The sequence below is a fragment of the Sorex araneus genome, chromosome 1 (genome assembly GCF_027595985.1).
Source record: "Sorex araneus isolate mSorAra2 chromosome 1, mSorAra2.pri, whole genome shotgun sequence".
NCBI classification, from domain to species: Eukaryota; Metazoa; Chordata; class Mammalia; order Eulipotyphla; family Soricidae; genus Sorex; species Sorex araneus.
In genome coordinates, this window is record NC_073302.1 from 404,730,487 (window position 1) to 404,742,770 (window position 12,284).

The window sequence follows — 12,284 nt, forward strand, 5'->3', positions numbered from 1 at the left end:
TGCATCCTGCCATCTCAGCAGAAAGTAAGAGCTATAGTCTTTTCTTGGACAGAAATGGCTTAAAGGATTGGCATGTATGCTGTGCCCGATGGGAAGCCTGGGTTAAAAGCCCTATACCCCCCACGCCCAGTACTGCTGGGTGAAGTCCAAAGATCAAAACATAAAGCATCACTGAGTTCCACTGGTATGGATGCTTCCTGAGAGCAGATGGAACAGAGCCAACGATCTCTCATATTTTTGGGTCACACCCAGTGGTACTTAAGTCTTACCCTTGTTCTGCACTCAGGGATCACTCCTGCTCAGGGAACTATATGGGGTGCCAGGAATCGAACCCAGGTTGGCCACAGGCAAAGAAAATGCCCTACCCACTGTACCACTGCTCTGGCCCCTGACTGCATCCCTTTTCTTCTCTGGTTTTTGGCCACCTCTGGCAGTGCGCAGGGCACTATTGCTGTGCTGCAGATCCATCAAATCTGGGACTGGCCGCACGCAAGGCAGCCTCCTTAACCTGTCCGCTCTCTCTGGCCCCTTGTCCCTGGTCATTATTTTGATGATCTGAGATTAAACCCGCTTGGTTGTAAATTTATAGCAAATTCTTCAAATACTTAACTTGTTGTTGTTGTTGTTGCCCCACGGATGGAACCCTGGCCTTGAACAATCTCACTTTTAAACACTAGGAGCCAGCCTCAAAAGCATGTTGTATTTAAGAAAACAAAACAACCCTAAACAATTTTTATTAACAAAGCCAGGGAATTACTGGCTCAGGCTCAGAAAGGACTCTGGCAGGAAGTGGCAGGAAAGGAATCAAACCACTGTGAAGGAGGCCACGCCGGCCTGGGCGTCTGCTGCGCTGACCAGGTGACGCTGGCGGGCTGCCTTAAGCTGGGAAGAAATGCCGCTCATTCCGAGGACTGGTCAGCTCTGCGCTCGGTCAGAGCCACGTGGGGCAGAACGGGCTTATCCTGTTCTCTAGTTCTCACGGGCAAGGCCAACCCGTGTGGCCTCACAGACCCAGTAAGCAAACTAAGGGGGCAGCCTGCTGCATCCGTGAGATAAGTGCTCTGGTTTTCTAAAGGCCAGCTTTGGGGGGGGGGGCAGGGGGGTCTAATGTGATTTCCTTATGAAGCCAACAGGAAGGAGGCAGCAAAGATCTGTGAAGAGCGGCACCAAGACTGAGCACGTCACCTGGTGGCTGACCAAGAGACACGGAAGTCTCCATTCTTCCAACAGTCAAAGAATTCAAGATAGGGATAGGGATTCCAGGGCCTGGAGCTTATGCCCTACACACAAGAGGCCTGGGTTCGAGCCTCAGCACACCGTGGCACCCTGGGCACCACACCAGGAATGACCCCTGAGCTGTGCCTGGAGAGGTCCCTAAGCACCACCCCGTGGGGTGCGCAAACAAAAAAAAGCAACTGTTCAAATACTTCACGCCGTATCATGCAAAGTGAAATAATGACATAATATTCTTCGTCAGGAGCAGGCTTCAAGAGTCAGGGCCACACCTGATGATGATGTTGACGATGATGATGATGATGATGATGATGATGATGATGTGTGTGTGTGTGTGTGTGTGTGTGTGTGTGTGTGCTGGAGGTCATGCTTTGATGGAACTGATCTCAGGTTCTTGGTGAGCAAAAGCTCCATCATGTGAGCTGTCTCTGAGATGACATTTTTTGGTATGCTTGTTTGTTTTTTCGGGGGGAGGTTGAGGGGCACATCCAGCAACTCAGGGGTTACTCCTGGCTCTGCTCTCAGGAATTACTCCTGGCGGTGCTCAGGAGATGAGGGATGCTGGGGACTGAACCAAAGTCAGCTGCATGTAAGGCAAATGCTCTCCCCGCTATCTCTGAGAGAAGCCATTTTTTGGTGCTCCAATTGATCCAACCAGCAAACACACTGGGGAATAAGGTACAGGGAGGGACATGTTTGAGCCACACCTGGCGGTGCTCTGGGCTTCTTTCTGGCTTTGTGCTCTGGGGTTCAGTTCTGGAAATCGAACTGGAGTCAGGAGTATGCAAAGCAAGTGTCTAAACCTTGGTACTAACTCTGGCTTCCTGCACCTAAAAAAAATTTTTTTTTAAATATCTTTTAGGGTTTTTGGGTCATACTCAGTGGTGCTCAGGACTTACCCTGGCGCAGTGCTCAGGAGACCCTATGTAGTACCAGGGATTGAACCTGGGTCAAGCAGTTCACTAGGCAAGCACCTTACCAACTGTACTATCTCCCTGACCCTTGTAAACACCTTTTTTTTTTTGCTTTTTGGGCCACACCCAGTGATGCACAGGGCTTACTCCTGGCTCTGCACTCAGGAATCACTCCTGGCGGTGCTCAGGAGACCATATGGGATGCTGGGCATCAAACCCGGGTCGGCCATGTGCAAGGCAAACGCCCTACCTGCTGTGCTATCATTCCAGCCCTCCTTGCAAACACTTTTAAAGAGATACTAGGAAACACCGTAGAGAAGCAGAATATAGGTGATAAGCTGGTATCTACAGAAAAAACTGGTTTTACTATCAACACACCTAGGGCCCAGAAAGGTAGTTCAGCAATACATGCCTTGCATGCATAAAAACCAGAGCTTCATGCATGGCCCCCTAAGTATTGCTAGGCCTGAGTACTGAACAGTCCAGCCTGGCTGAGTATTGCTTGGCTGGACTGAGCACTAATTGGGAGGTAACCTCCCAGCATCTCAAAACCAGCCAACCCTAAAACGCTAGCCAGTGGTGTGGCTGAGTGACTGACAAAACAACTATCTGCAGGCAGTTGCAGCTAGAAATCCAAGGCTCAGGGTGCAGTGCCCTGCTCTTTTGCTTGGGGGTTGGTCCTGGCAGTGCCCAGGGTCCTGTGCAGTGCTGGGGAGACTTAGGCCTCCCATATGCAAAGCAAGTGCTCAGCCATGGCATTACCTCAGCCCCTCTCCCCATTCTGATGGGGGCTAAATCCATCAACCCTCAGGATGAATTCCAGGGCCTGCCAGGACCCAGGCTCTGCTTACCCCAAGAGCCTTATCTTTTGCCAGGCTCTCACAGGATGACAGTCCCTACCAGCTATCAGATGTGTGCTGTGCCCTAACTCCTTACCAGTCTTTCCCTTCACCTTCCCTCTGCCATTGTTTCTGTCAAGATCAGGGCTTGCGGGCTGACGTGTGTCCCCCCCCTCTCTCATACTTGGTGGGAGTGGCTCAGGGGGCTGCCCACTGGACTGTGCCCCTCACCCCCTGAGTTGTGTTCTACATTGGGGAGTCAGGCAGTAGGGTGACTGGGGTGGACCTTGGGCACCTGGGGCAGTGATGGGGAGGAAATGTGGCTTCTCAGGCCTCCCGTTTCTAAGGCAGGTGATTCCCACTGAGCTGGAACAAACAATCCCAGACTCTCCGAGGCCCAGGACATTCCTGCTCATCCCTCTGCAGAATCTAGACCAGTGCTGTGCAGCCAGGAACAATTCTGCCCTTCAGGGCCCTTCGGCCTGTGGGGAGCCATTTCTGGTTACGATAACTGACACCTCGGAGTAGGGACAGTCGGGGGGGAGGGGGGCTGTATAGGAGTCGCACGACCAACATACATCCAGTCCGGAAAGTCAACAGAGAAGTTCCAATCCCGTTTCCTGTGAGAGCCTTCCCTGGCCTGCCCCCCACGGAGCCCCAGGTCTGGTTCTCAGGTCTACCCGAACCCCCCCAAACACACTTCCACTGAAAAGGCATCTCGCTGTGTGAAGTTTGTGGGAATGGATTCATATGTCTGCTCTACTCAACAATGACAGCTGCTTCAAAAGTACAGTCTGTCTCACCTGTCTTCAGCGCACAACACAAGAGCTAACTCATCACTTACTGCTTTGTAATTAAACTGTGTGTGTGTCGGGGAAGGGGAGGTTGGGGGAGGGAGTGTCCAGGGGATGAAGGCAGATGCCATGTGCTCTACCACTGAGCTATAGCCCCACACCCACTTTTTAATAACCTTCATTCAATAATGGATAAACACAAGAGAGCAAGAAGCTCTTAACACTCTTGGTTCTACCACAAAAATCCCTTAAAAATGACGCAAATTGAGGTTGGAGCTATAGTACAGCTGGTAGGGCTCCTGCTTGATACATTGCTGACCTGGTTTCAATCCCCGTCACTCCACCTGGTCCCCTGAATACCACCAGCAGTGAAAGAATGATCCCTTTGTGCAGAGGCAGGAATAAGCCCCGAGTACCACTGGGTGTGCCACTTCCCTTCAAAATTCCCCCCGCCCCCACAACATAAATTTTAAAACTAAAATTTTTTTTCTGAATAGGCGGAGGCACAATCAAATGACAGAAGAGATAAACTCCACGAAGCAAATCTATGAAACTGACAGCTGGTAGGAGGATGTTTGCAGTAAAAATCCCGAGTCACTCTACTGACCTGAGAACAGCAATCTCTTGAACAGTTATGGCCCTTTTATCTTTGGTTCCCATATAGGAGAATATATTTGGTTTGACTCTGGAAACAAAACAAAACAAAACAAAACCACTTTAAATTGAGTACCATTAGAAAACCATATTTCTCAATAGGGTAAGAGGAGCTGGAGCGATAGCACAGCGGTTGGGCATTCGCCTTTCACTCGGCCGACCCAAGTTTGATTCTTCCGCCCCTCTCGGAGAGCCCGGCAAGCTACCGAGAGTATCGAGCCTCGCGGCAGAGCCTGGCAATCTACCCATGCGTATTGGACATGCCAAAAACAGTAACAATAAGTCTCTCAATGAGAGACGTTACTGGTGCCCGCTTAAACAAATCGATGAGCAACGGGATGACCGTGACAGAGATAGTGACAGGGTAAGAGGAGAACACTGATCATATGCAATTCAGTATGAGACTATCAGATAAGGAAAATTTTATTCTAGGTATGTACCGCTTTAAATTTTTTATTTAAATTTTAAATAGCGGATGGGAATAATAGTGCAGTGGGTAGGGCACTTGCCTCCCACATGGTCAATCTGGATTCAATCCCCTGAGCGCCACCAGGAGTGATGCCTGTGTTCAAGGCCAGGAACAAGCCTTAAAGACCTCAAGGTATGGCCCAAAAACAGATCAAAGGAAGAAAAAAACAAAAAGGAAAAAGTTCATTTTCATTTTCAGTAGGATGGACTGTTATACTAATTCTCAATTTTATATGAACTATTTCCTCTCAGGAGTCTCACCTTGAATCACTGGCAAGGCAGGCAAGGTGCAAATATTTCCTCACCCACTGTCTGAGTTGCGAGTCCTTGGGGACAGCTGTTACTGTTTGTCGACATTCCCGCTCTTCCATGAGCAAGTAGAGGAAAACAAATCCCCATGTTCTGACTTTGAAGGGGCACAGGAAGATACTGACCTTAAGTACTTGGACAGCACATTAATTGCATCCATGGTGTCTTTGTTTTCCTTGTACAGTACGAAGTGGCAGTAACTTCCCCTAGATTTTGGCCAAGAATGTTTTCTTGGATCTTAAAGACAAAAAAATAAAATAAAAAATAAATTAAATGTTATATACCAAAGGAAGCTATTTGAACTGCTGACTTTTCCACCTCCTGAAACCCTACGAACTGTTTTGTTAGAGATCTCATCTCCAGTCTCAGAGAACATTCTGTCTGCATGGTCACACAACTGTGTGGACTCCGGCTATCAAACCCTGGGGTTGGGACACTTCAGTGGCATCCAGTCTGTATTCAAAATCACAAGCAGAAGTGCAGGTGGCAGGACAGATGACGGGGACTAACTGGTGACTGTTACACAGAGACACAGAGGGGCCTGCCACTGTCCGAGCACGTGGGCCACAGGTGGGCTGACGAGTGCTGAGGGACACGGCGGTCACTTCAGTCACCTGTCTACGACCTGGCCTCACTTGCTCAGCGGGCACTCTCACCCTGACGGAAGGGCACCAAGCCTGTGAGGGGCAGCTGCCTTGGACGCACAGGCTACTTCCAGTACAAGCGATCGGCTAATCCTTGGGGATGGACAGACAGTGCCAACCCAACAGAGAGCGTCTGCACACTTACGCATATACTTGTAAAAAGCAGCTGCAGCCAGGTAAAAGGTCAACATCGGAACAACTATTGCTGGGACTGCTCAGCTTTTCAGAAAAACCGACAAACAAGTCAGGATCTTAGGGAACCTGACTTTTACATCAGTGTCTAGAAACCATTGTCTAATAACCTGTAGCTCAGTAACACTGAGATACAATGTTATTGTATCTCAGTTCAGCTGTCCAAAGGGCGTGCTGAAATAAACACTCTGGAAACATACAGGAACCATAACTGCACTTCCCAGATGCTGCAAGAGATAGATACTTGTGAGTCTCGCCCAACCCAATGCAACCTGACGCTGCAGTATTTGGTGAACATCGTGCCAAATTCACCTAATGTCTGCTACTCTATGAAAGAAAAAAAATTTGCACAATATGTAACTTGAAAACTCATCATCTTCCTTTAAAAATGCTCTTGGGCCCCTAAAATAATCCTGTAGCATGGAATCAAGGATCCCTCATCTTCAGAGGCTGAAGCTATTCCTGGCATTGAGGTTGCCTGTACATCTGACTCCATCAAGGCCAAAAGCACTGTGGGCAGGCGAGTGGTTTAAGCTACACTGCCAAGAACAAAACAAAATCAATAAACTGGCTCAGAGAACTGCCACAACATGCGCCGACACCTAGCACACTGCTTTCCTTGCTGGTAAGTATGAATCCTTTCTGGGACAGAAAAGCACTACAAGCATTTCTCCAGTTCTTGATGCAAATTCCTCACAACTCACCCTCACAAAATGTTCGATCGGAATATCTTTTTTTTTCAGGGTGTCCTTCCACCTCCCTAGAGTCAAGCAAAGTTGTCCATGCTTAGCACTTGTGACAGAATCATTGGCATTTCATCTTATCTACATGAAGTGCCAACTGCTCTTACCTGCTGCAGTTCTGACCTCTGTCCAAATGCACAGCGTAAAGAGCACAAGAGAGCAACGTTTAATTGGTAGTAATGTTAAAAGTGCTTTAGAGGTGAACATGCAAATGATCCCATGGAAACTTTCTACCCAAGATTTCTAAGGCACCTGGCAGTCACGGGACATGTTAACAGTCTTTTTTAGACAATGGAATGTCACAGAGGCAAGCAGTGAACAAACAGAAAATTCACCCACAAGTACAGCCTGCCTGTCTCCATCCCTTCTCAGGAGCAGATCAGTTCACCCTTCAGTGCTGCAGTCTGCACCTCAGCGGGGTGTAGCAAAAGGACGATTAACACCGGATGCGAGGGACTTTGCCATTGAAGGATTTTTTTGCAATACGAGAAGGCTGGTACTAAAAGGCTGTGTGTGGCTTTAGCTTTTGGTGCTGAGAGTACACTAACTATTTTGATTTGTGCTTTATGCTTTTTATGAGTTATATTTTTTCATTCGGAAAAAAATGGGGATGGGGGGTCATACCTAGTGCTGATCAGAGGGCTCAACTGGTGCCAGGGTCTGCCTCATGTGGCTGACCAGGAGTGATCCCTGAGCACAGAGCCAAGAGTAAGCCTATGCAATGCTGGGTGTGGCTGAAAAACAAAAAAATGAAGAGAGAGAGAGAAAGATTGATTTTTTTCTTTTTGGGTCACACCCAGCAATGCTCAGGGGTTACTCCTGGCTTTGCACTCAGGAATTACTCCTGGCCATGCTCAGGGGACCATATGGGATGCTGGGAATCAAACCCAGGTTGGCCAAGTGCAAGGCAAATGCCCTACTCGCTATGCTATCCCTCCAGCCCCCAGAGAGAGATTTAAGAGATCATTTAAGGGACTTATTAATTGAATGCAACATTCTATCCTTGTTCATGTCAGTATGTAAATCATCTGTATGGAAGACATTTTTTAAGACTATCAGGAAAGAAACAAATAAACTGGCTATGAGAACTCAAGAAATTATTGTTCATTTTATTGGGTGTGGTAATTAGGGTTTCAGTACTTATCTGTTACAACTCATACTGAAATATACATGAGTAAACTAATATGCTGTGTAGAATTTCTATAAAACACACCAACAAGGGAAAAGAGAGGGCTAGATCAGACAAAAACACAATGTTGATCATCTTAAAGATGACTGATGGGTACACAGGGTTCAATATATTATTTCCTGTATATATATATAGGAAATAAAGGAAATTATATATATATATTTTTTCTTTCCTTTATTTGTGTTTGAAAATTTGCTCAGGGTTTATTCCTGACTCTGTTCATTGTCAAAAGTTAAAGATACTTATGACAAATGTTAATGAAGTGCAGCTGCGACTTTTCTTCACTGAGTCCACAGTATATTAACTATGGCAAGAATGGTCAGAAATAAATGAAGCCCCAAGATTAAAAAACTAAATGCTGTAATACCAACCTAAAAAAGATACCATGACAACTGAGTATGAATTTTGGCTCACATTGCATGCATCTTTAATTAGCAAACCCAAGCACTTAGCATGCACACAATTATCTCCCCTGCAAATGATGGGTGCAAGTATTCTTTCTTAAGTGCACTCAGTCTACAAAACAGGAAACCAATGTACCAATTAGCTGAGGCCATTTGCGATCATCATCAACAAATCTCAACTTATTTTTGGGCAATTTGCGTGACTTTCAAAAACTCCCAACTCATAATAATGGTTAAGTAACTTTTTTACTTTTAAGTGGATAGAAAATATCACTCAGACACTTTGAAAAATGCCGATCTGAAACATGAAGCAGAGAATTCTCAGGCTGAGAGAGGGAGCAATGCTCTGAGGGCCTGATGTGGCCTAGTACAGAAGCAGAGACCAGATGACCAGGAAGTTGCACTCAGGGAAAACGTGCAAGAAAGACGAGGGGCGGGGTAGCATGCAGAACATTCTTTGTTATTCCAGACCACTGCCACTACCATCTCTGCAAGCGCGTGCACACACACACACACACACAAACGCACACACACACACACAGACACACACATACACACACGCGCGCACGCATGCGTGCTTTTCATCGTCAGGAATCCTGCCCCACCCTCCCTTCTCTACGTCTGTCCAGCCACATGCTCAGGGCTCTTCCTTCTTCAGTGTCAAAGTGATGTCTCCCTTTCCTAAGCCATGGCCCTCCACTTCCTCCTGCACGTTGCGGCTCCTGTTTAGAGTGCAGTCCTGCACGTGCCGGGGTCCATTTCAATCCACTGTGCAAGCAGGCTTCTAGTCTTACTCAGTTCAAGCTGCTCCGGCAAAGGCACCGAGGGTTTCCATGCTGCTAGGCCGATGAACACACTTCACAGTTCTTATCTTGCCGGGCCACTCTGTCATATGTCCCGCTGCTAACCACCCACTCTGACGGCTGGAAAACCCGCCTTCTCTTCCGGTGACTTCTGGAACATCCCGTTTCTCCCGATTTCCTTTTCATCTGCGTGGCTCTCTCCCTCAGGATGTCTGTGGGTCCCTGCACCCAGGCATCCCTGCGGGGGTCCTTCTCTTCAGAGAGGATGGAGAACTTCTCTTAACACAGGGGAGAGGATTTTTCTTTTTTCTTTTTGCAGCGGCAGGGAGTGAATCCAGGGTCTCTGAGCATGGGCTCTCCCCGTGAGCCACGTCCCAAGTTCCTAGAATTTTTTTTTTCCTTAAAGACGATATCCTCAGAGGTCTTTGGAATGTACAGTATCTCAAAATGCAAATAAATGTACTTGATCATACACTGTGTACAGTATTAGTATGGCATTTTCCAGGAAAACACTATGTGTTCTGGGAGGTAAATCAATGGGCCTTTGTTCAACATGTATTCTGTTACTTACAGAGTGTAGCGTGTCAGCAGCTACACATCTGCAAGCCCCATGGTCCCGACTGTGACACTCGGGGATCAGGTATGTGCGGGACCATGACCATCTCCAGAATATGTTCAAGCATCAAAATTATGAAAGTGTGAGCCACGGTGGATACCACACGGGCACACATAACTGAGGTCCGTCTGTGACCCCAGGTCTCCAACAAGAGGAAACGGGGTGAGAATGATGTGAAAGGACATAATTACAAAAATAAAGTGATGGTGGTGGTGGATTTGTATGTTTCCCTACATGGCTAAACAATTAATTTCCCTGAACACCAGCTGCCTGTGAAGCGATTTAGCACCATCCTGACTTAGAGAGAGACTGCCTGCTGCATGTCAAGGCAGGCCTGCAAGACTGCGCCCCTCCCTTCGCCTGCCATGCCCAGCCCCCCATGTTAGTCCCCCCACCCCAACACAAAGTTACAAGGTAGGGCTGTTTCTTTCTTTCTTTCGTTTTTTTTGGTGGTGGGGTCACACCTGGTGGTACTCAGGGGTTACCCCTGGCTCTGCACTCAGAACAAACTCGTGGCAGTGAGTGGGGATCTAGGCGATTCATGAAGGGAATCCAAGGGGTGGCTGCAGGCAAGATAAGTGCCCTATTCACCGTACTGTCTCTGCCCCTCCAGCAGTGTCTCTTTAAGCTGCTCTTAGCTTCGGGGTGTGGAGTTAGGTCTGGAAAAGAGGAACAAGGCTCTCGTGCGCTTCTCTGGGTCCCTGAGAACACTAACAGGGACACCTCAGAGGACAGGCAAGTAGTCGACCTTTGACAAGATGTCATCACAGCACGAGGCTGAAAGGTATAGAGGCCTCTCCCAAAGCAACCCCCATTTGACCTACCCTCAGGCTTCCTTTCAAAGGGAGAACCTCCTATTTCACAGGCAGTACCGGGGGAACTGGAGATGGGTGGTTCTGGTCCCAGGGCACTCAGCAACTAAGATAGTCTTAGGACATTTTTTAATTGGGGGCGGGGGGGGGGGAGGGGTGGGAGTGGGAAAGAAAGTTGGATGCAATGACTGTACAGAAAATGCAGCTAAAGCCAACAAGAGAGATGCTTTTGAACTCACTTCAGGCAGGGGAAGGTGGGAAATATGGCAATAGTCCCCGATTCTACAAATGGTCCCTGCGGAGCAGGGTGACGGCTCTCTGAGAAAGAAGGCTCGTTTCTTAGTCTGGAGAGGTAGTTCGGTGGGGAAGACTTTTGCTGTGCACACAGCTGCACCCCAGTTTTATCCGCTGAGCACAGAGTCCGGAGTCAGCCCTGAGACAAGATCGGGTATGACCAACCCAGCCCACCCAAATGTTCATTTGCAAGAAGCAGATAGTTAGAGTGAAAGAAAGAAAGAGAAAGAAGAAGAGAGCGAGAGAGTGAGAGAGCGAGCGAGAGAGAGAGAGCGAGAGAGAGAGCGAGAGAGAGCGAGAGAGAGAGAGAGAAAAAGAGAGAGAGAAAGAGAGAGATTCTGTTTTTTTGCAAACTGCTTCTTCCTAACAGCCCCAAGCAAGGCAGGCAGGCTCTGCCCTTCATTCCAGCCTCCCTCCCCAGCAGGAGGCTGGCCAAGGAGGAGTCCCTGGAGCCAAGCAGCCCTTTCCAAATTCCTGGACAGAACAGGGACAGAACGCATGCTTGGTGGCAGGATGCCTGTCTCCAGGCAAGAGGCCCTGACGGGATCCCAGCCTGGCCACCACAGCTCGCTTGGTTCCTGGCACACCACAAACACAGGGGAGCGGGCACAGCCATCAAAATGCATGACCCAAAGCGCATGGTCACCTCTTGCCTAGACAACGCAGAAGACGAGGGGGCATCTGCGGCACGCAGGCATGGCCTCCTCGACTCTCCGCTGAGCAGAGTTCCAGCTATGTAGCCAGTGGGGGCAGGTCACTCGAATCCCCACCAGGCTGAAGGCTCGGGTCACTCTGGCCCCACAAAGGCCCTGACCCAGATGAAGGGACACACAGTGATCCAGCCAGGGGTTGGTGGCATGAGACGTGACAGGCAACCGACATGCCGTCAGAGAGTTCTTTTGGGAATCTTCTAAAGCCCAGTCTCCAATCTCCGCTTCCTCCTTCCCAACCATCAAGGTTTCTAATTTCTTTCTCTGTCAGTAGCCAACTTCCTGCTGTGGCAATGACGCTTCCTGGGGCAGTGTGAAGCTGTGTGTCTGCTCCCATTTTTCTTCTTCGGTGTCTGGCCATGCCTAGCAGTGGCCAGGGCCTGCTCCTGGCTTGGTGCTCGGGAGTCACTCCCGGTGGTGCTGGGAGAAACGTGTTATCAGGGGTTGAACCCAGGTCTCCCATTTGTAAAGCAAAGCATGTGCTCTGGAACACTGCTGGCCCTGAAGACCAAATAATCTTGAGAACAAAGATAGCGAAGAGGTAAGGCTCTGCAGCTGGTCCTGATTAGATCTCTGGCCCCCCACATAGGGTCCCCCCCAAGGACCACCAGGAGACTGAGCACAGAGCACTTTAGTCTAGTCAGGAGTAAGCCCTGAGCACCACCA

General features: G+C 48.7%; 1 protein-coding gene across 2 annotated transcripts in view; it reads right to left on the reverse strand.

Annotated features, from left to right (window-relative positions):
• PUS7 (pseudouridine synthase 7) overlaps positions 1–12,284 on the reverse strand; it is a 54,137-nt gene that overhangs the window by 27,047 nt on the left and 14,806 nt on the right. The window contains exons 6-8 of one of the 2 annotated variants that reach the window (XM_055123972.1): positions 6,898–6,915; positions 5,337–5,448; positions 4,388–4,465 (exon numbers count right to left, since the gene is read on the reverse strand). In XM_055123972.1, the coding sequence (XP_054979947.1) occupies positions 4,388–4,465; positions 5,337–5,448; positions 6,898–6,915 (208 nt within the window). The remainder of the gene's footprint in view (positions 1–4,387; positions 4,466–5,336; positions 5,449–6,897; positions 6,916–12,284) is intronic. The other variant, XM_004602264.2, reaches the window with a different exon arrangement.